The 22330-nt window shown below is 38.9% G+C and overlaps 1 protein-coding gene and 2 non-coding genes across 4 annotated transcripts; all 3 read right to left on the bottom strand.

Annotated features, from left to right (window-relative positions):
• Positions 1-539: 539 nt before the first annotated feature.
• On the bottom strand, positions 540-22211 carry LOC109072954 (importin-7). Of its 2 annotated transcripts, none has more exons than XM_042728558.1 (25): positions 21976-22211; positions 19272-19353; positions 16784-16937; positions 16543-16701; positions 15612-15768; positions 15418-15507; positions 14329-14423; positions 14058-14142; positions 13826-13960; positions 11623-11722; positions 11447-11523; positions 10191-10307; positions 9487-9576; positions 9204-9369; positions 8949-9109; positions 7970-8098; positions 7428-7494; positions 7220-7345; positions 6958-7055; positions 4391-4486; positions 3965-4185; positions 3661-3881; positions 2964-3170; positions 2766-2882; positions 540-1582 (listed from the first exon to the last, which is right to left on the bottom strand). In XM_042728558.1, exons 1-25 carry the CDS (start codon positions 22057-22059, stop codon positions 1485-1487), a joined length of 3132 nt encoding a protein of 1043 aa, XP_042584492.1. In that variant the 5' UTR covers positions 22060-22211; the 3' UTR covers positions 540-1484. The 2 variants fall into 2 exon arrangements, with proteins under 2 accessions (XP_042584492.1, XP_042584493.1); XM_042728559.1 differs by having other exon boundaries at positions 3670-3881; positions 21976-22210.
• Positions 10380-10560, bottom strand: LOC122138099. The gene has a single exon (XR_006155311.1). It is a non-coding gene; the product is annotated as a small nucleolar RNA SNORA23 (small nucleolar RNA).
• On the bottom strand, positions 15127-15307 carry LOC122138100. The gene has a single exon (XR_006155312.1). It is a non-coding gene; the product is annotated as a small nucleolar RNA SNORA23 (small nucleolar RNA).
• Positions 22212-22330: the final 119 nt, after the last annotated feature.

The following is a 22330-nucleotide window of genomic DNA, read 5'->3' as shown; positions in this document are numbered from 1 at the left end:
TGTTAATTTTTTAATTGCGTTAACATGCAGTATGTAATTGCCGTATATGGTCCATTCAGTCAGCAGCTTTCTCCAAAAATAATTTCTCAGAGAGAAGCTGGTCTTAAAAACGTGGCACAAAGGACTACTTCACTGTTTTTGAACCCCGTGGTGTTGTTTTATTTGATGTTACAGATTTACTCACTCTTCAAACATGACGCCGATTGTTTAAACACTAATATATATTTAAAAGAAATGAAAGCGATTGGAACATACTGCATGTTAGCTTGGTTATTGTGCCCTAGAGCATGATCAATGCAAGTCCACATCACGCTAATAAGAAACTATATTTCAAACCACAGTTCAAGAGTTTCAGTTCCAACCACACAACTTTGCAATTTAATGTTCGTTGGAAGTATGGATTCGAAAAACAGAATCATTGAACTATGTTAGAAATGACAAACTGAAAGCATAGTTTGTTAACAATGCTTTTGGGATAATGGAGAAACTCCACCACTAACAAATTACCGGAAGAGGCGAATTGATCAGAAAATATCAGATTTAAAGCTGTTTGTTTTTTTTTAATGTTGTGTATACTGATGGTTCATCCATACATCAACCAAATGCTTGAGACCTCCTCAAATCATGCTCCAATGACTTACAGTGCTTGTAACAAACAATATCTTTATCCAGATCGAACACCAAGTGCATTTCTTTTGGAGCCTAAAACATTATCATTACAAGCAGCAAATGATTGCCAAACACCATTATTGAAGCCCTCTGAACACCAACCATTATAGGAGAAGTTACCGTCCAGGTAACAATGTTCCAATTCTTAAATAGTTTTCAACTGAGTTAAAAAATTTGCAGTCTGATACAGAAGGCTAAGAGACCTGAACAATATGAAAGTGCTAGTCATTAATTTACAGATATCAGGCATCACTGACAAGTATTCAATATGCTACATTTGAATACACTTTGACACCTTACAAACACCTCTGTTTGTTTGACCAAGCAACTTAAAAATCAAGTGCCTTGGCTAGTTATGTACAATATGAGAATTGTTTTTGTTTTTTTGTTTTTTGATGAAGAAAAACGTTGACACACTACTGCCAGAGGTATAATCTTGAAATGGCCCTTTGGCCCATACAGTGACAATAATTTTAACATTATGTCTCAATTTCAATTCATTAGCCCCCGTAGTATGTGTGGGAGCTGCTGTTATGGTATCCCTCTTATTTCTGGATTCCATAAGACAACATTGTTCAGAGCTTTATTTTTTTTTTCCCCCACTTGCTTAGCGTTCAAGTTCTTGGTTTGTTTTCCCAGGCATTGGTTGCGTTTGGTTGCCTTCCCACATCTTCTGGTGCCGTTTAAATTTGATAGTCAGATTGAAGAGTGAGACAGAAGAACCAGTTCTGGAACCACTACTTCAGGAAGCAACACAAGTGTTTTCATTTCACTACATTCAGTCACAGTTAGAAAGGGGAAGGGAAAGATAGGACTCAATTCATCCCAGGGGCACTGCCACCAAAGTTGAAATTGGATGGCACCACCGGATCTGCAAACTTGTATCCTCCGTGCTTCTCAATCATCTTCGATTCTAAAAATCAAGAGAACCAAAAGTGGGATAGAAAAAAAACAAAATCAGGAGTCTGAACAATTGGATAACATTTTGGCAGCATATTAAGGCAACACTGGATAAATTTGAAAATGCATCTTTGTTTTTCTCTTAATGTTGGTCTTTTGACCACACTGAAATGCATTTTTAAATAGCAAAAACTATTTTCTGAATTAAAAAAAGTGTGAAAACTTTTTTTGCTTGTAGTGTAGATGGTGAAAACAGGTATTAAAAAAAAAAAAAACTACGCTAAACTTCATTTAGTCGTGATGCATTTTTATGCATTTTGTACAATGGCATTGTTGCGTCTATCCATGTTATTAATGTTGCTTAAGATCAATGTTATTTCGTACAACCTTTATCTTACACTCCTGCAAAGATGACAATATTTACTTGCAACTGCTGTCTAGGGTTGGGCCAAATTGGCTTAGGACTATGTCTACAGTGAAACATTGCAATGGACGATGACATCCCCAGGGGGTCGGGGTGTGCCTGAAGCATGAATCTGTGGTCAGAAAGCCACGGAAAACAGATGACGCGTTCCAAGGAGCCACTAAAGGGACATGGTTAGCTGCTTACTAGTGGTAGCTTGTTACATTACAGTAAATAAAATTTCCACTTACCACAAAGAAATTAAGGAGAGATGACAGAGGACGAAGGCGAATGACTTCCAGATCCTGAGCACCACTGACAAACTCTGACAATCTAATCTTCTAAAATGTGTGGTAAGTACTGGCGCTCCGTAGTATACACAGAGTAAGTTACGTGTGATCGCCAATCTCGAAAGTAAAAGCGAACGTCTATTCAAAAGTGATTTCAATGACCTACATATTAATAACCCTTTTAGTCCCAACCCTACTGCTGTACCTAGACAATGTACTGAATGCTGATTTTAAGAGTGACCTAGATGCATGAAAAGTGATGTCAGTATGGACTAGTAATCTTTGGAAAATGCTAGTGTGGACTAAGAGTTTGAATCAAAACACCTTCAAATATATCTAGATTAATAGCCCAAGTGTTTCCAGCTTTTCACAGACTAGCATAAAGTATGTTTTAGGTCCAATGTCTGCCAGAAATATACAAAATTAAATATTGGTAGAACGTCAAGGGGGAAAGTAAGTGCTGTGCAAACAATTACTCAACCAGCTTTTTTTTTTGGCCTCACCATGTGCTGCTCGTCGTTGATCTGCGAGTGTTGCAATATCCTGAAGTTGTTTTCTTTGTTCCTCATCGAGACACTGTATGAGTGCCTGGTACCATGCTGGGTCACGGGCCTGGACATCTAGAGGAAAGAGAGCAGTCTCTCAGTAAAACACCCTTTTAAAGTGGCTCATTTAATTCGTACTATAGGTGAAAGCCATACTCTGGATTATGACTTTGAAGATCATGTATTCATCAACAAGGTTGTCCTCGTCGTCAACTGAGGTCGTGTAACTCTCAAGAGCGGTCTCCTCTGCGTCATCTTCCTCCCAGTCTTCATCGTCACCGTCCTCTCCTGCTTGTTTAGCTAGCATTTCAAGGTATTCCTGGCCTTCATCATCTATGTCGTCTTCATCACTGCCTAACTCGACTGCATGGACACACAATGAGTCACATGTCAAAATTACAGTTCATTACTTTGAAACAACAGCAGGAAATAAAGCAATTTAATCAAATATACCAATTCACTCAATTCGACATTACATTTTCCATGTAATAAATTAACTGGAAGACAGACAAGCTTGACTCTTTATTTGATCCAACTCCAAATTGGATTTAATTTCAGAATTGATGCATTTCAAAATTAACCGATTTTCCAGTCTATTACTATGAAGCTGCTTTCAAACAAAATGTATTGTATATAAAAAAACACCCCAGTAATGTTTGATTTGTTTCTTTTTAGTATCATTTGTTTCACATAATGTAAAAAAATGGTATGTACTATCCATGCTAGAATGTATAACTCAATGACTAAATATCAATGTAATCAATATCTAAAACTACTCATTCATTTTATTCAGAAGAATGAAATACTGCTGCTACATAGATAAAAGACTGAAGATTTGCTTAATCTCATTTACCATTCTTACCATTCTCATCTTCCTCCTCTCCATCCTCTTCTTCCTCATCATCATCGTCATTTTCATGTTCAGCCCTGCAGGCATAGGCCCTCTTCAGGCCATTGAACAGGAGAATGGCTGCAGGGAGGAGCTGACCTGCGACCTGATTGACAGCCTGTGGCCTCTGATCAAGATCCATTAGAGCGCACAGTCCCAACACGCACATTTTTCGATCGTGGAGCCTGCAAACAATACAAATCGCATGTTGCAATGACCAGAACTTTGTCACGAGAAATGTTTGAGCTCTTTAGAGTTCAGTGTGTACCCGAGGAAGCAGTCGATGTCTTTGAGCCATTGGGAGATGAAGTGGTTGGTGATGGGCTCGGTGTTGTTGGGGAAGCGCAGATTCTCCAGTGTGTTGAGGAGCAGAGGAGGACTGTAATAGAGTGCAGCGATGGCCACCTGCAGACACATGGTCCTCAACTCGCTGGTCTTCACTTCACGCGTCAAACGCTCCAAAGTGGTCGTTACGAACAAGGGCACCACCTACAGGAACAAGCACAAAGATGAACCTTTTCATTACATTTACATTATTGCCAATATGTTTTGCCCATCATTCAAAGTCGAATGATTCACACAAAAATTAGTTCTGCTCATGTTTCATGAATGAGGCCCACTGGGTTTTTGGTTAAATGTCTGAAATAAGGTCTGTGGTGCACATCGTAACAGGGACAATGTTTAGGAAACACACCTGGTCAATACCACGACCTTTGCACTGTAGAATGATGACCTCCAACAGCTTGGCCGCATGGCATTCTGGGTCCTCCCCTGGGTCTCCTGACAAAATCTGATTGAGCACACAGTCTTACTAACACAGTCATATCACAATTATCTTCAAAAAATACTAAAAAGTTAATAACAAAAAAAAAAACACAAATTCAACTTCAACTTCAATTTATTTGTATAGCACATTTATACACAACTTAGTTGCCCAAAGTGCTTCACAGTGTAGAATAAAACACAGTAGACACAAAAATGTAGCAAGTACAGAAATTAAACAAGAGCTACTTAAAAAGCCAAACTAAACAGATAAGTCTTCAGCTGAGACCTAAAGACCTCCACTGATGAAGCTTGTCGAATATAAAGAGGGAGATTGTTCCACAGTTTAGGGCCTGCTACTGAGAAGGCACGATCACCTTTTGACTTCTTTTTTGGACTGAGGAGTAACTAGCAACAGTTGATTTGACGATCTTAAAGACCTAACTGAAATGTAGGGCTCTATGAGATTGGAAATATAATTTGGAGACAAATTATGTAAAGCTTTAAAAACAACCAGTAAAATCTTGAAATCAATCCTAAACTTGACTGGTAACCAATGAAGAGAACGCAGCACCGGAGTGATGTGCTCTCTTTTTTTGGTGCCCGTCAAAAGTCTAGCTACAGCATTCTGTACAAGCTGCAGACGTGACAGTTGTCGGTGGCTGATCCCTACATAGAGGGAGTTACAGTAGTCCAGTCGCGAAGAAATAAAAGCATGAACAACAGTCTCCAAATCATTAAAACTAAGAAAAGTTTTAAGCTTAGCAATAATTTTAAGATGATAAAAACTACTTCTAACAACTGAGTTGATCTGTTTATCAAAGCTAAGCGATGAATCAATAATGACCCCAAGATTTCTCACATTGTCCTGCACAGTCATCTCCAAAGGAGCAAGAATACTGACTACGCGCTCTTTAAAATTTGATGGCCCAAGTATTATGATTTCAGATTTTTTTTTTCATTAAGCTGAAGAAAATTATTAGAGAGCCAAATTTTAATTTCGTTCAGACAGAGTAACAAAGATTGCAAAGACTGTTCATCTCCAACTTTAAGGGGAAAATAAATCTGTGTGTCATCTGCGTACATATGGTATGAGATGTCATAACGACGACAGATGGATCCCAAGGGGCGCATATACAAAGAAAACAATATAGGGACTTAAAATAGAGCCCTGAGGGAGACCATATTTTAAAGGAACCACAGAAGAGGAGACATTTGCAAAATTAACAGAGAATGTTCTATCCTTAAGGTACGAGTGGAACCATTTCAGAGCAGTACCCCTAAACCCAACCTCGCACTCCAACCTTTTTAAAAGAATCGAATGATCCACAGTGTCAAATGCGGCACTGAGATCTAACATGATTAAAACCACAGCCCTCCCAGAGTCAGATGCTAAAAACAAATCATTCAAAACTTTTACCAGAGCAGTCTCTGTACTGTGACCAGCTCTGAAACCAGATTGAAATTCATCTAAAAGAGCATTAATAGATAAAAAAGGAGTAATTTGTGAAAAAACAACCTTTTCTATGACTTTAGATAGGAACGGTAGTTTAGAAATGGGACGGAAGTTAATCAGTTCTGTAGCTGCTAGGCTTGGTTTTTTAAGTAAAGGAGAAACCACTGCGTGTTTAAGACAAGATGGGACAGAACCATTAGATAGAGAGCTGTTCACAATTGATAGCATACTAGGGCCCATAGTTTTGAACCCAGATTTTAGAAACCATGGAGGAACGGCATCCAGTGAAGTGGATGATGATTTTATATGCTTGAATAAATTTGCAAGAAATGGAAGGGAGACATGATCAAAAGAGTCAAATATGCAAGAACTTAACATGGGGACTTCCAGAACAATATTGGAGGGAACAATATCTTTTCTAATATGTTCAATCTTACTTACAAAAAAGTTCAAGAAATCCTCACAAGTATATAAAGTGGAATCTAAAAAAGGTGTTATCGATGGGTTTAGTACAATGTTTATTGTGCTAAACAAAACTTTTGGGCAATGGGCCGTTCTATTAATTAGGTCTGAAAAATATTTTGTTCTTGCAGCTTTGACTGCATGCTGGTAAGTTCTAAGCGTATCTTTTAGCAATTCATACGAGATCTGCAATCGGTCTCTCCTCCATCTGCGTTCAGCCTTCCTACAAGCCCTTCTGAACCCACAAATTTCATTGTTCAACCATGGCTGAGACTGAGGTTTATACCTTTTATATCTAAGTGGAGCAACATCATTCAAAATGTCCAAGCAAACAGAATTAAAAACAGCAGTCAACTCCTCTGTGTCTAAAGAGGGTCCAGAAACCTCGATGATAGAAGACATTGAATTTGCCGCATAGGCCTCAACAAAACAATTTGCTGTAGTCTCATTTACAGGTCGGACACAACGGACTACAGGTTTGCTTTTTTGACCTTATATTTCTCCGTACTTACTTTATACATACATTGTTTTAAAAAAAGTGCAATGAACTTCACTTTTGGTTTGCATTGAAGTAGCTGTACCTTTTTGCACATACTGTAGATTATTTCAAGGTATTTGGTGTCAGACAGAAGTGTGTCTGTGTCAACTGTGATGTAGTTATGGAGAAGTGGCATCATATCTGAAATAAAAAGCGTACATGAGGAATTATTTTAATATTTATCAGTTAAAGTAAACAATTATCACACGTTTTCAAATTTGTCCAATCATCTGACATTCGGATTACAATTTAAAAAGGAAGTTAATCAAGTGAACATGCAAAGTAAATGCCAGACACTGCACTACCTGTGAAATAGTCAAATCCGTCTTGTTGGAAGACCTCATAGACGAGAGGGAGCAGCTGCCACATCTGAGGCGATACCTGCTGACACGTCAGACTGTGGGCCAGAGACAGGATCTCCTCGTAGAACTCTGGGAAAATTAACCCAAACCAATCAATACACAACCAAAAGCTCACACAAAACAGGTTTTTCCATTAGTGTGTGAAACTCACCCAGGACGTGCTGCTGGAGGACTGTGCCGATCACCTGCAGACAGATGCCCTCTAACTGCTGGGTAATCTGAAATCAATCAATCAGCAGCTTTAATGCACAGTGGCATCTCTCCATACAACGTCAGAATCACAATTAAATACCACTAATGTTTGGCGACCGCAAAGTAAGCAAATACTGAAGAGTATGTTTAATGTGCTATCTGAAAGTGCGCTTGTCCCATGTCTCTCCAAACTCCACATGGTTTGATATCTTCTATAAATAAATGACTCATACATTTTTAAACAAGCATTCAGTTCAAATTCATTGCAATGGGATTAGCATGAAATCGCATACAGTGCAAAGAAAGCGTGTATAAATATAAATGTATATAGATTTCCACAAGGCTATTTAAAGATGCTCTGCAGCCAGTGAGGCACTTTGTCAGAAGTTGGCGTACATGGTTTTTATTTTACGTTTGTGGGTGGCTGGAAGTAATTCAGCAGGGTGCTGCAGGCTAGAGAGACAGGAAGAACTTCTGCAATCCATGTTTCGATTTTCTCACCTCTTTATGGTCCTCCACTACACTCAGCAGTGTGTCAATGGTGTTAAGGATGCCCATGGCGGTCACTGCTTTATCGTCACCTCCTTCCTCATCAGGCCCTGTCTGGATCACCTGGTTGAAGGTCATGGCCTGGGAGAGAGGAATCAAGCAGGAATGTTTACTTCCGAGATGACTCACCACAGCTCTACTTGCCTTGTCTGATTGATAGTTGATACTTTTTTAGCAAGTAAATGATTTATAACTGCAACATTGTCTGATAAAATTGACATGACTCAACACTAAAGAGAGGCAGTGCGGTTTTGGCTACATTATTGCACACTGCCTGTGACTAAGTAACAAACTAAGTGCATATTAACAGACAACCTATGCTCAGATTTATATTTCCAAACAGTCAGTAAGGGACAGGTGCTTGGAAACTTTTTTGTACTCATTTACTGACGAGTCTGCTGCGGTACGGCCAGCTGAATGCACTGCTTCTCTGCTGCTCTCTGCACAGAACAGATGGCGAGAGAGGCGATACTGCGCCGGAAGAGTCAGACCTCACGCGGCAGTACTCATGACATCTTACAACTGAACGATAGCTAAGGTTTATCCAAAAAGTCCCTATGTTTGTCAGTCTGTACCTTTTATGAAAAAAAGCAGTTAAAAAAAGCCGTATTTAAATAACACCTTACTAAGTCATTATTGGGACATAAAGAGTGACATCTGATATTTATATGCAGTTTATTTAGTTTTTTTCCTTAAGTATGAGATTCATATTCTTCTTTATCATATTTTCTCTTTTATCAAATATGATACCAACTAAATAACACACACACACATATATATATATATATATATATATATATATATATATTTTTTTTTTACGATTTTGTCTCAAGTTTCAACAAACTCTTCCATTTCAAAAATACAATTTTTAGGACTGTTATTTTATGTGTCAGGCTTTATAGGGTGAAATGAATATTTAAATGGCTATTACCAAATGCTGTGTCATCTCTACAGCGATCGGTGTGACCTCCTCACTGTACTCGCAGATCATCTTCTGGATGACGTTGGTAAGATCATCATTCTCTGTCTCACGCACAATTTGTAGGAGGGCCTGCATCACGGGCCGGATATGGGGGGTGATGTAATCTTTGGCTGATAGGAAAACCAAACAAAGCCATCTCAAATTCAGCTAATGCAAGAGGAAGACATTAAATAGAAAGAGAGAGACAAATGAGTGAAATCTTACCTTTCTCCTGATTGCTGATGAGGACCTGGAGGGCGATGGCAGCCTCCACTTTAACAGGCATTTCGTTGTCGTTGATCAGACACAGGCGGGTGAGCTCGAGGGCTGTCTGCAAGTTCTGGTCAATCTTGAACTTGACCTCGCAGAAGTAATGAAGAACCCAGCAGGCCTAGAGGCAGAATAAAAATGAACTAAGACAAGTCGACAGTTTGCAGCACTCAAGTCGTTGCTTCTACCTAGTGGTTGAATTATTCTTTAATCAGAGTGCAATGAGCACATCTCTCACCCTGGCTCTCATGTAACCCAGCTCACTGCGGAACAGAGGGAAGACATGATTCTGCAACATGAACTCCATCTGGTCTTTGTAGATCTTCCTCTGATTGAAGAAAAAATAAAAAAATCATCAATACAACTAATCAGGATGTTCAATCCTAGAATAACCAATGCTGCTTTTTAAGTGTTGCCTACACATTCAAGCGATTTTAGACCATCTAAGCACAAGAACATGCAGAAGAACATTATTTGCAAACACCAAATACTTGAAAGGACAAATACAGACAAAAAGTCAAAAAGCCTGTCTTGGCGAGCATCTTCAAACATTTGTCTTAAGTGAATAGAAACTGGATGTGTATCATTACACTTGATTGTGAATTTAGTCCAATATGTCTGCCGCCAGCTGCACCAATTAATCAATTTCTGCTCTTGAATAACACTGTTAGAATTACTTAAGAAAATTTAAAACTATTTTATAGTTTTTTTTCCTGGTAACTGGACTTTTGTGCTACTACTTGTAAATTATTAGATTTGTTTTGGGAGGAGGGGGGGTAATTTTATTACTGACTATTCACTTCTCTTCAATATTATCTGTTCAAGTAGTTCTTGCTGTAGTACTGAGTACATGTCATAAGCTCATTTCTTAGAATGCATGTAAAAACAGCTAAGATTTTCTATTATATTATTGTAATAAATTGCATTATATCTTAAAATCACCTTGAGAAGAATCTCAGCCAGCGAGCCGATCATGTGAAGAGCGCCGTCTTTTTTCCTGGGATCACAGGCCGGGTCTGTTAGTATCTGATAACAGAAGCCCATGGACTTCTGCAACACCTGTTATACAACAAATGTGGTTAATGTAAGATTCAAAATACCACAGCCCTAATGATTCTTGTCATGTGTAGGTTTTGTAGGAGACTATGGAGGCTGGCCAGTGGAGGATGGTCATTTAGACATCACTGGGCCAGTACTATGATCTCCAGTGGATCTGTGGCTGTGAGTGTGGCGTGAGAACCGTCTCACACCCTGTAAGACACAGACCGGAGACGGCACTAAACGCAGATGGACACTACGCACACCGTCCACTCACAGCCAATCGATGGGCACTTTCAAAACACAAGCTGAAACACAAACTCCCACGGTGCTTACACACCTGCGAAAGCTCTAACAGAGCATGTGCACGAATACACAAGATCCAATTTAAAGGTGGGACAGTTTCAAATCGAGCGTAGTAACCCTAAACTAGAGTGGAATTAAGCAATTCTTACCAATTAAACCCGACAATGAATTCTACATGATTAAACACGTCTTTGAGTGAAAACATCAGTCAGTCACATCACTTTGCAGTAGAGCATTATGGACAAATATAGCTGAGGATACAGTGTGAACGGCTGCAGAAAAAGAATCAAGTTATTCAAAACATGAGAATGCATCATATGCTTTTCAAAAAAGCTTTAGAATATAGTGCAGCATGGCTTGTCAAGCGTTCTGACAGATTTATCTGCCATTAAATGCATTTGGAAATTGGTTTTCCCCTGTGCATAACTTCCATTTAACTTCCATTCTGTAAATATTACAAAACCCAGTCAGTATTTACATTTTGCATAAAAGTTTGTCCTGAGAGGAAACAAGTCTCCGTTACACAGGCTTCATGTGCATACAGAAGGACTACATTAAAAAGGCACTGCATGTATATACAGAAAATGAAATGTATATGAAATATTTCGAAATGTTTAATTGAGTAAATCACCACATAAATCGCTTATCAAAATAAATGTTAATTGCAGCCCTAATAAAAACTATAATTCTTATAATAAATAAGAGACAGCTCTTTGGGATGACAGAAGCATCCAACAGTTCTGTGGAAGGAGCCGCAGGGTGCTGATTGGATACATGAGGGTTGGCAGTAAGAGATACACGAAACTCAGCCAAACACAGTCACATCATGCCAGATGGCGCCTCCAAACACCCACCTCCTTCCTTTTGTTGCAAGCGGTGAAGAGAAGCGTCTGAGCTGCAGTGGTGGGGGAGATGAAGTCTTCAAAAACATCTAAGAGGAAGCAGAGAGAGAATGAGCAGATCTATCTGGCTTTGGTGTTCTGCTCAAAGAAACATTTAGTAGTTCAGACAAATAAGGTGATGCTCTAACCAAATTTCATGCGGATGTACTCGTAAGGGTCTTCCTGCCAGAGCTCTTCATCGCTGTCTGTGTAGCACATGAGGGGGAACACCACGTCCTGAATGATTCCCTGAAACCAGATACATTCAAGTTATATACCAAGAACTTGGATTAGGTGTTTGACAATGAGGCCGTGCTTTACAGTAATTTTACACAGGTTTTCAGAATGGACTTGCAGTAAAATCAAATCAAACACAGAGCCACTTATGGCTTACTACCAGCAAAACACTAAGGTACTTCAGTAGCCCCAACAAAGATTAGGAGAAAAAAAAAAAAATGAAGCGTGACTGATTTTAACAAATAACGCACCTTTTAATTTGGCTACCTACAACTTGTGACTTTGACATAATTGACAGATTTATTTTACTGGGATGTCTGATTTAACCCCCTTTCACACTGCACGTTAGTCCCGGAAAATTACCGGATTGCCTTCTGTGTGAACGCAAACACGCCCCGGGACTGATTCCGGGATTGATCCCGGGTTGGGGACCTAGTAGCATTGCCTGGTTTAGTCCCGGAACAAGCGCTGTGTGAACAAAAGCCAGAACCAATGCTGTAAAGGGTGTGTCGTAGAGACGATGGACGTTATCGTGCGACTCTTTTACCTGGTGTTTTGAAGGCAGATCAACGTTAGTGACGAAAAAATTTGTGCAAACTGTAACGAAGCAGAGATCAGTTAGCTCCTCACTATCCGCACTGAAGCTAAGATCATTCGCCAGCATAAGTGAAAGTTAACGTGCCTAGCATTTTCGACTTGTACATTACACGTCACACCCTAATATCACGTGTCTTCACGGGACCTTTACGGGTTGTGTGTGAACGCACGCACAGATTCCGGGAAATCACTGGCAGTGTGAAAGTGCAAAATCTAGCGACCCGGGAACAATTGCCGGGACACATTAACCTTGTATTTTCCGGAATCACAGTGTGAAAGGGGCTTTAGACATCACATTAGATAAAACAGCATTTTAGGTCTGATTTTAAGTCTGATTTATTTCTGAATCAGTTCTTTTGAAGGTTTTTTTCAATCAATCAATCTAACATACTGATTATGTGAACTAGGATTTCTATGGAGGAGATTTATGCTTTAAAATGTTAGAGTTCACCCAAAAATGAAAATTCTGTCATCAAGTACTCACCCTCAAGCTGTTCCAAACCTGTATGAGTTTATTTCTTTATTTTGAAACAACTTGACGATTAGTAAATGACGACAACTGCCATTTTGGGGTAAACTATCCCTGATCTTTATTATCTCTAACTACATTTCACTTCATTTGGCAATACAGGTTTTCCCAGAGTTGGCATGGTAATGAAAATGAACAATATCCATTTTCTAAATGCACGTTATTGATCTTATTGTGAATGATTCATACATTCATGATTTATATATATATATATATATATATATATATATATATATATATATATATATATATATATATATATATATATATATATTTATATATATTTTATTTATTTTTTTTTTTTTAATATTTTGCCTGTAGCCTGTCATAAAGGTCAATATCACAATAGAGTGCCTCTTAACCCTAACAAAACTCAATTTTGGTTTTAATTTCCCATTCGCTTTGTCATATCATAAATAGAAGACACTCAGGTACTATAGAAACATTAGCTGAGCTCCCACATATTTTCTTTTAGATAGTTATGGGCCATTATTCAAAGCATAAACCATAAGATATGTCCACCCTGTCATGGACATGTATATTACTGTTAAATACTTTTTTCAAGATTTCCAGATTCAAGATTTTTATTTGTCACATACATATTCATACTAATAACATAATGCTGTAAATAAGATTCTAAAAATCATTGCAAAATGAAGATGTATATTATATTTTCTGAAAGGTATGATGTCCCTTTCCTAAACAGGGTTATTAAAAAAAAAAAAAAAAAAAATATATATATATATATATATATATATATATATATATATATATATATATATATAATAATATATAAATAAAATTACATCCTCAATCACATTGATATTAGATCTTCCTATATCCATTCACAATCCCTTTTTCAAAATACATGAAAGAAAAAGTGCAAATGTCACTATTTGCATTACATTGCAACTTTATTATATTTTGTCTCTAATACTTCATTAAAAATTTCCTTATGAAAACAAACACTTATAACAACATCTACATACTTGTATGTGTGGCTTTAGGTTCTTCCAGGTAACGGCGTGTGCGATTCCCTGGTTGATGTAATTCAGTGTCTGCTGCAAGACTCTGGGAGCCACGTATTGCTTTTCCTTATACTGATACAACACCTTCAACAGTACCTATCAGAAGCAAACAGTCAAAGGTCATCAGTTATCTCCACTGAGCACACGTCATGTCAACAACCCACTGAAATATCTACTGAAGTCTCCTATTTACCTGCTGTGCAGCCACGGCATAACCCTTGAGGAAAAGCTCTGCAAACTCTGTGTACTCTTTGGTTGTGTTGCCAGGGCTGCCATACTTGGGGCAAAAACATGCATGAAAATTCAGTAACCATTTGAAACACACAAGACCTTCAGCTGAAAATAACTACTCGAGCATTTCCAACTGCTCAGCGTGGGCCAGGATTCAATTGGACCATGAGTCATCTGTGAAAGCTTTATCTTTAGCGTTCCTGGGAGGAAGTGAAGTTATGTTAGTACTGCACCTTTCGAAGAGCCGGGCGAGGATGTGAAGCGCCCACTTCTTGCATTTCCACCAGGGCAGCTCAGGCCTCTCGTCTTCATCCACCTGAAGCGTCTCCTGCAACGCCACACACACACACACACACGTACTTTAGTAGATCAGAGCGACAAAACAGATGTGATGTGTATCATATCATATCATATCAGTGCATCAGGTCTTAAAGGGACAGTGGCCTATAAATACTGCTGCTGTCATTAATGATCATCAAACAAAACAGCTGTGATAAAAATCTATATTTAATTTATACAGTGAATACTCTACAGGGTTATTTTCCCTAATTACTACATTTCTGTATTTGAATACTACCAGCCTTATTTTATTTGTAACACATTCTGTTGTATTTATCTATAGTTGTAATTTGTGTACTTGTTCTTATTTTTACTGGCTGTTCTCGTCTCTTTAATCATGTTTAAACTTTATTAGTTAACCTAGTATTTGCTGTGAAGTATCAAAGAAGTACTTTGCTTTAAGTCATAAATGGAAAGCAAGTTAAATTGAAATATTTTTCTTTTCTTGCTGATCCGAAAAATGATCCGATCCGTGAGTCAAAAACCGTAATGTGATCCGAACCGTGAGATTTGTGATCCGTTGAACCACTAATGCATACTATTAAAAAAAAAATTGTGAAATTTAAGAAACATTCCAAAATGTAGTATGCCACACCTAGGTATTTCGTTCACAGTATACATAATGCAGAAACGCTAGTATGTTTTTCCAAACATAGCCATCGCTTCAGGATCTTTAGGTGGAGTTTATTGGATCTTGTAGGAGACTATGGAGGCTGGCCAGTGGTGGATGGTCATTTAGACGTCACTGGGCCAGTACTATGATCTCCAGTGGATCTGTGGCTGTGAGTGTGGCATGAGAACCGTCTCACACCCTGTAAGACACAGACCGGAGACGGCACTAAACGCAGATGGACACTACGCACACCGTCCACTCACAGCCAATTGATAGACACTAAAAGACCATTAAAACCAACCCTGCCACTATACTAAACTCCTATGTGGGCCCTATCACAACATGCATTATAAACAGAGCGCATCCTTACTGGAGGAACATCTCGGTCCACGACAGTCTTCAGAATCTCCATCCACTCGGTCAGATTCTGGCGATTGATCAGTTCCAGAGGGAGGTTGTACTGTAAAAACAGACCAATCAATTTATGAGACCCAAACCACAAAAGCTTCATTGTGGAAAAGCTGTGAACTTCTTTTGTACATGTATCAGAAGTGACAGTAATACCTGGAAGAGAGCGTAAAGGATCTTGAAGATCTGTTTCTGCACAAGGACAGAGTCGTTGGAGGGGTCTGGCAGCAGCTGTATGAATCGGTCCTTCAACATGGGCATAAAGATCTGCATTGCAGCGACCAATGGCTGGCGCTCCTCAGGCTTCTTATACCTTACAAAAAAAACAACACGCAGACTTATATCAGGACTCCACATTGGTGGTATATTATGGCTGTTCGCACTGCGTATTCAATATGTACATGTGTCAATATCCAGTTAAAACAGAAATTAAACCAAAACGATTTCATCTCATTGTGTAAAACAGTCCTCTTTTCTATGACAGGTATGGGTGGGGCAAAATTTCTCGATTTCCATTTTCGACTGCTACTCAGTCATTTTAGAACAGTGTCACTTAGCATTATGATGATGCCTACATCTGTACCATAGAAACTGAATACATTGTCTGAACTTATCCGATCTAAGCAACTGCAAAATATCAAATCAGGCACTCTGTGTCAAAGCCTGGTTTCTCAAATCCATTCAGAAATCATGCTCAGTTTTAGGGCTGCACGATTAATCGCATGCATTTGTCATGCGTGTCTCATCAGTAAAGCTGGTTGCGTGATTAGCGGTAAATATCCGTCACCTGTTTTCAAATGCACCGGGAGTTCATACACAGAGCCGTAGTTCACTGACAAGCTACGCAATATAGTGTTCATAATCGAATGCGATTCATCTCAATTATGAACAGAATATTGCGTAGCTTGTCAGTGAACTACGGCTCTGTGTATTAACTGCCGCTCCCGTTTGAAAACAGGTGACAGACATTTACCGCTAATCACGGAACCGGCTTTACTGATGAGACACGCATGACAAATGCATGCGATTAATCATGCAGCCCTACTCAGTTTGAACACCACCTGTGAGTGTTTCACGGCTCTCTTACTCGTAATTCTTGACCAGCTGGTAGAGGCACAGCAGGATGCCCAGCCAGCAGCCACTGTTATCAGACTGCAGGTAAAAGCCGATCTTGTCCACAACAGCCGTCCATCTAGCAGGGTAGTCATGCTTGATCATGTGATGAATGCAAGTTGTGAGTTGCACTCTATGAAAGTGAGAAGAAAAGAAAAGTTTTTAAAAGAAAGTAATCTTTCATCCCCCCCCCACTCCATTTACCGCTGTGTTACCTGAGGCGCTCTGGGGATTGGATGATGGCCTCCACTATGTGGTCTCGAATGAACTGCCTGTCCTCTTCTGGGATGTTACTGGTAGACCCTTCGGTGTTTGCATTATCTCCTTCACTCCAGTGCTGTGTCACCATGTTCTTCAGGTAGATCACACCTGAACAACAACAACAGAGGTCAGCGATAGCAGTCCTAAAAGCTATGCTTGGATCACAGGTCCAGTTGCAAGAGTCATAAAATTGGAATTTTCATTACAAGTCATAGAATTTGCCAATGTTTTAATGATTTAATCCAAATTACTGAAATCGTTTAACCATCAAAACGGAATCCAGAAAAAAAAAAAAAAAAAAATCAAATTTATTAGCAAATATTAGCATGACACTTTCTGCAGAATGCATAATTAGTATGAGTGACATGAATGCCTTCTATTATGAACACGTTAGAAAACTTGTTGGCCTTGAAACCTAGCCCAGTTTGTGCAAAGAAAGGATGAGGTTAACACTCTCTGTTTGAACGCCCATTTGATGTAAACAAAACCTGAGCTATGTCAGGCACTCAATGCAGCTGTGCATCTGTTGAAAAACCCCAGCAGGTGCACCTGAGGACTCTCCAGAGAGCAGCTTTTTCATATTTAGAAACACTCAGCATCTGAATAAAAAAAGTTCTCGCAGGCAGCCAGACCACATATGTAGAATACAGACCATGAACGGCTTTAGCACAGTTGCTGGCTCAAGTGCTGAATATGTAACAAGCATTAGCTGACGGGGAGGACGAGTTAGACCGGAGACAATCAAACGGCAGACAGGTTCATAAAGCCGGAACGAGTAATCGTGCCTGCTGCTGCTGAATCAGCAACTCTTCTCATGCCTCCCTCTATCCCGAGTATAATGGTGTTAACTGCAATTGGGCATGTGAACACCAAGCTGCCAAATAGCAGTCAGGTGATGGTTCACTTTAAATGGCTGATGAAACTTCGTGCAAATCCAGCCACTTCACAATACTAAACTGAATACATTTAAGTCAGATGATGTCTCGTATGCAGCATAATGCAATAAATAAAAGCCCTGAGTGGAGTACGCAAAGATAATTCTTGCCTTTTGTAAAAGTTTTTCTTGTAAAATTATAGTTTACAACAATATCTCAATTTTTTCCAAAGGGCTGTTAACCTCCTGACAGTTGTGTTCACAGTTACAAGTTTTCTTTGGGCAGTAAATAGATCCTATGAAATCCACTGTAATATTTCACAAATTCATGTGTTTTCCATTGTATTTACTCTAGATTCAGTTTCAATGGTTTAATTAAATACAAATCATCAAAAAGCATGTCTAATCAATTGAACATCGTAAAATTAACCAATTACTAATTTACTCAAATTAAACATATAATAGGACCCTATGAAATGTTTTTTTTTTTCTTAAAAAATTCTATTTTATTTTTTTCCCACAAATTCATTTTTTAAGATTATTTAACATACATTTATTATCCTAAACAATGACAATTAAACTAAAACTTAATTTGCAAATAAAAGTGACAATTCCTTTAGAACAAAACAGTATTTTTGTCAAATAAATTGCCGCACATCACAGGTTTACTGTATGAATTTAAAAAAAATGGTTGGGGAAAAAAAAAAAATCTTCTAATTGGGTGATATTCCTTAAAAACCTGAAGTACATTTAACAACAGTAAAAATATTTGTCTTAAAAGCTTAATTTATTTGGGCAGTTTAAGGTGAGGACATTTGAGTGTCTGCGTAAATTTGACAACATTTTTATTTAAATGAAATGGTGAAAGGCTAATGAAGATATTCCCAGAGTGGCTCTGGAGATGGTGTTCACATAAAGTCCTCATAAAACAAATCATCAGACGTCAACGTGATTAACTGTACAGCACGATCCCTTGATTTTCATTCTGCTTTATAGTAAATTCTTAAAGACGGGATGCCAGGATTCTGCCTGTTTTCTCCACTCTATGAAAATCATAGGCTCTCAGTTATGAACAGTGTTTTTCTTTAGAATTGTCATTTGTAAAATCATAAAAAAGACAGTCTGGCTATAGAAAAAAAAAAAAAGACAGAATGAGATGAAAAATTGTCACACGGAGCAGCACAAAGGCGTTTCAAAAGCCAACATCCACCCACTTCAGTGCTGTACAGATTGAATTATACTTTTGTGCCACAGTGTGTATTTGTATTTTCTACAGCAGGCCATCTAATAAGCAAAAATAAAAAAAATTAAAATGTAACAACTACGCCCTTGAAATTCCCTTGAATCTGTATTCAAACACACGGTGACAGAATGTCTCAGCTCCGTGTCAACATATGACATCTGATACTAAAGACGGAACAGGGACAGTCACAGACTGACAGGAGGAGGTTTGAGTGTGCAGTTCATCGCCTGAATATGCTAAATATTATAACAGCAGCATTGAGTGTAACACTGGTTTCTGCTGACAAGGGGACGAGAAAGTAGGTCTTAAAGAGCCATTACTGTACCTGCTTGCCGTACAGGCAAATCCAACTGATCAGTCATGGTCACCTGCAGCAGTGTAGACAAAAAGTTCACCTGGGTATGGCCCTGTGGAGCAGAAAACAAATCACAAATGTAAGAAATGCACAACGTAGCATTTGACTGAATCCAGTTCATTTAAAGTACAGTTTGGGTTCTTTATAGATTCATTACAATTCAGGTGGATCAGGTTGCATGAAAAACAAAGTTTGTGATAACTTGTTAAAAGAAACTAAGAGCTATCTGTTTCCAAATACAGCTGTTGTTCTTCAAGTGTGCGGCATGAGACAGACATTATATTAACTGAAAGGGTGAACTGTTTACAAAGAGACCTGCATTGCTTCACTGACTGAACCGAAACAGCATTTCAGGGAACTCCTTTCAAGTTCACTTCCAAATAAACACCACATCTACTTCTGGCCTCTGATACCGAACACCAGAAACAGACAAAATGCACTAGTCAGCGAAGATTTCTGTGGAAAGAACCACTGACATCCAGCCAATTTGACTACAATTTATGAAGAGTCACCATTTATGGCCATTTCCCTCCTTCGAATGTGTTATTTCAAATACAGACTCCCTGAATAAACGGACGCAGCTTAAAATGCCATGACAGCGTTCTCACCCGACCACCACAGCGTCAGCACACAGGAAAATGGGCCGCCTGGAGCCTGGCCAGATAGTGACTGTGTCACAGGAGACCCAACTTGACTTCAGCGGTTCACAACCTTTTGGACTCACAGGCCCCCAAAACGTGCGACAAAGTTTGTGATAATTCCTAAATAACCCCGATAACTTAAATTCCTGTAATTAAATTTAGTATTTTGCCAAAAGAACTCACACTAGGCCCTAAGAAAAAGTTTTATCTAGAAATAAATATTATATATATATATATATATATATATATATATATATAAAAATATATATATATATATATATATATAAAAAGAACATCCTCGCTCTCTCTCATATATGAAAGCAAAGGCATAAAATTTCACAAAACTGGGCAAAAACAAAAGACTTCCATTCAGACTGATGGGCTGGTCTCTCAGGTATTGTCTTACTCATGTTCCTCAGGTAACAACTACTGTATACAGATTACCACTAAATGAGACGCGCTGGTCTCACACTACTAAACAAACTCAAGCACCTAGATACCACACAATATAAGTCGGCTAACAACCTAATTAATATCAATTCCTGTCATACGACGCAAAGCACGCACAAAATCAGATCCAGCGAAGGAAACTGCCACACCAGCCACCAAAAATGTGAACTAACACACATCACAGAAATCATGAGCTCCGGCTCGGTTATTAGAAACATTACTTTAGACAAGAACACATGACGAGGATGCTAAATTTCAGTGTATAAGTTCAATTAAATCTTCATTGCTCACAACCCTGTTCTTGGAAAGTCAGCATTTTTGTAACTACTTTGTAATGAATGACATTTCATGACAAATTTGCTCTAACTAGACAACTTTTCAGTAGAACTAACCTTACGCCACACACTTTGGTGAGAAGTTATTGGCTATTTACACAAAAAGTACTGTGACGGTATGGTACAGCAATAGCATATGACAGATTTTGGGGTTGGCACATCAAAAAAATACCATGAAACAAACAAAAAAAAAAAAACATGCTATTACCTATGTCAATCTCTCAAAAAACATAGTATTGCTGTTATATGTGTGTGTGTGTGTGTGTATATATATAAATATATATAAGATATATATATATATATAATATGTGTGTGTGTGTGTGTGTGTGTGTGTGTATATATATAAAGTTACATACTCAAAACTTCTGGAACAGCTATTATGATTGTCATTAACACTTAACTACAATAAGTTTTCGTTGATTAACATTAGTTAACTACATACGTTACAAACAGTAACAGATTAATGCATTCTTTACGAAATATTGCTCACTGGCCATGTTAGCTACTACATTCACTGGTGCCAACAAATGAGTTATTTATCTAATTATCATAATGTCATCATCGGACACATCGCTGTACCTGGTATCACAGTACTTTTAAAACACTGACGCAGCTCGCTAAAGTAACGGGCCTAAAACACGAGTAAAACAGAGATTTAACACATAATTGAGCATCGAAATCGTTCGTTGTGTTGTTTAAATATGATCACCAGATACTCCGAAAGCTAAGTTGGTGAAACGGTTTACGAAGAGCGTGAAATGACAACAAGCCTCCTGCCTCATGTTGACACGTGAGAGACTAGCGCCTAGCATTTCCCGCGCTAGCACATTAGCGCACTCCAAATAAACCGCTTTAACTCAAGACACATCAGAGTTTGACCTTAAAACATACAGACGTATACAACCTCGTGAATTCTGATCACCTTTTCAAAGTCACGTTACGTTTCAGCGCGGTATCGTCCGTTTAACGCGAACACATTCGCGCGAGCCATTATCGCGGTGACGTAGTACGCGGACACGAGCTGCTAGCGCGTGCTTCAGAACGTTAAAAAATATATAGCGTTTGGCCTTTGATAGATTACCAACTCATATTATGTGTTACTGAAGGGCTATACGCCAACAAAAATGCTTTCAAAAACACATTTTTAACGGTATTAGCGGCTATAGCCATCCTGCTGCGCAAGGCCCGAGGCGCACTACCACCACCACCACCACCACCACCACCACCATCATTATCCGATCACTTTACCTCGTTCAGTTGTCTCTCTGCGGCCTCACGCAAGTTTGCGTCCATGGTGCCCCGAAGGGCCTCGATCAAAGAGTTGAGATCCATCACAAGGTCGCGGTCTGGCTCGGATTCGGAAGGCTCGGTGATCTATGAACTCCAGGGCGCTGCGCACATGGACGCTCGGTTCGTCGTCTACCGGCGCGAAAGGAAGAGCAGTGGAAATGGGCCGGATAGATCAGCGCCAATTTCCCCACAGCGAGTTTCCGTTCCCCGGTAAGACGTGTAGGGAGTTGTAGTTTTTTTGTCGTCGACGCTGCGTTAGCGTCACTAGAGGTCCAGGATACCTCATGCGATACAAAAACAAATGTTACCATGG

This window comes from Cyprinus carpio, chromosome B7, assembly GCF_018340385.1.
Source record: "Cyprinus carpio isolate SPL01 chromosome B7, ASM1834038v1, whole genome shotgun sequence".
Lineage (NCBI taxonomy): Eukaryota > Metazoa > Chordata > Actinopteri > Cypriniformes > Cyprinidae > Cyprinus > Cyprinus carpio.
Note: the sequence above shows the minus strand (reverse complement) of the source record. Positions and strands in the feature narration are given on the sequence as shown.

What these genes read in the sequence shown, in the direction of transcription:
- LOC109072954 (XM_042728558.1), bottom strand. Translation starts at nt 22,059, where the DNA reads ATGGATCTCAACTCTTTGATCGAGGCCCTTCGGGGCACCATGGACGCA. An exon ending in CCTCCAGCAGCACGTCCTGG is followed by an intron (nt 7,346 to 7,427) that starts GTGAGTTTCACA and finishes TAATTTTCCCAG; the next exon opens with AGTTCTACGAGGAGATCCTG. An exon ending in TCTACAGTATGTGCAAAAAG is followed by an intron (nt 4,487 to 6,957) that starts GTACAGCTACTT and finishes GTGCTCAATCAG; the next exon opens with ATTTTGTCAGGAGACCCAGG.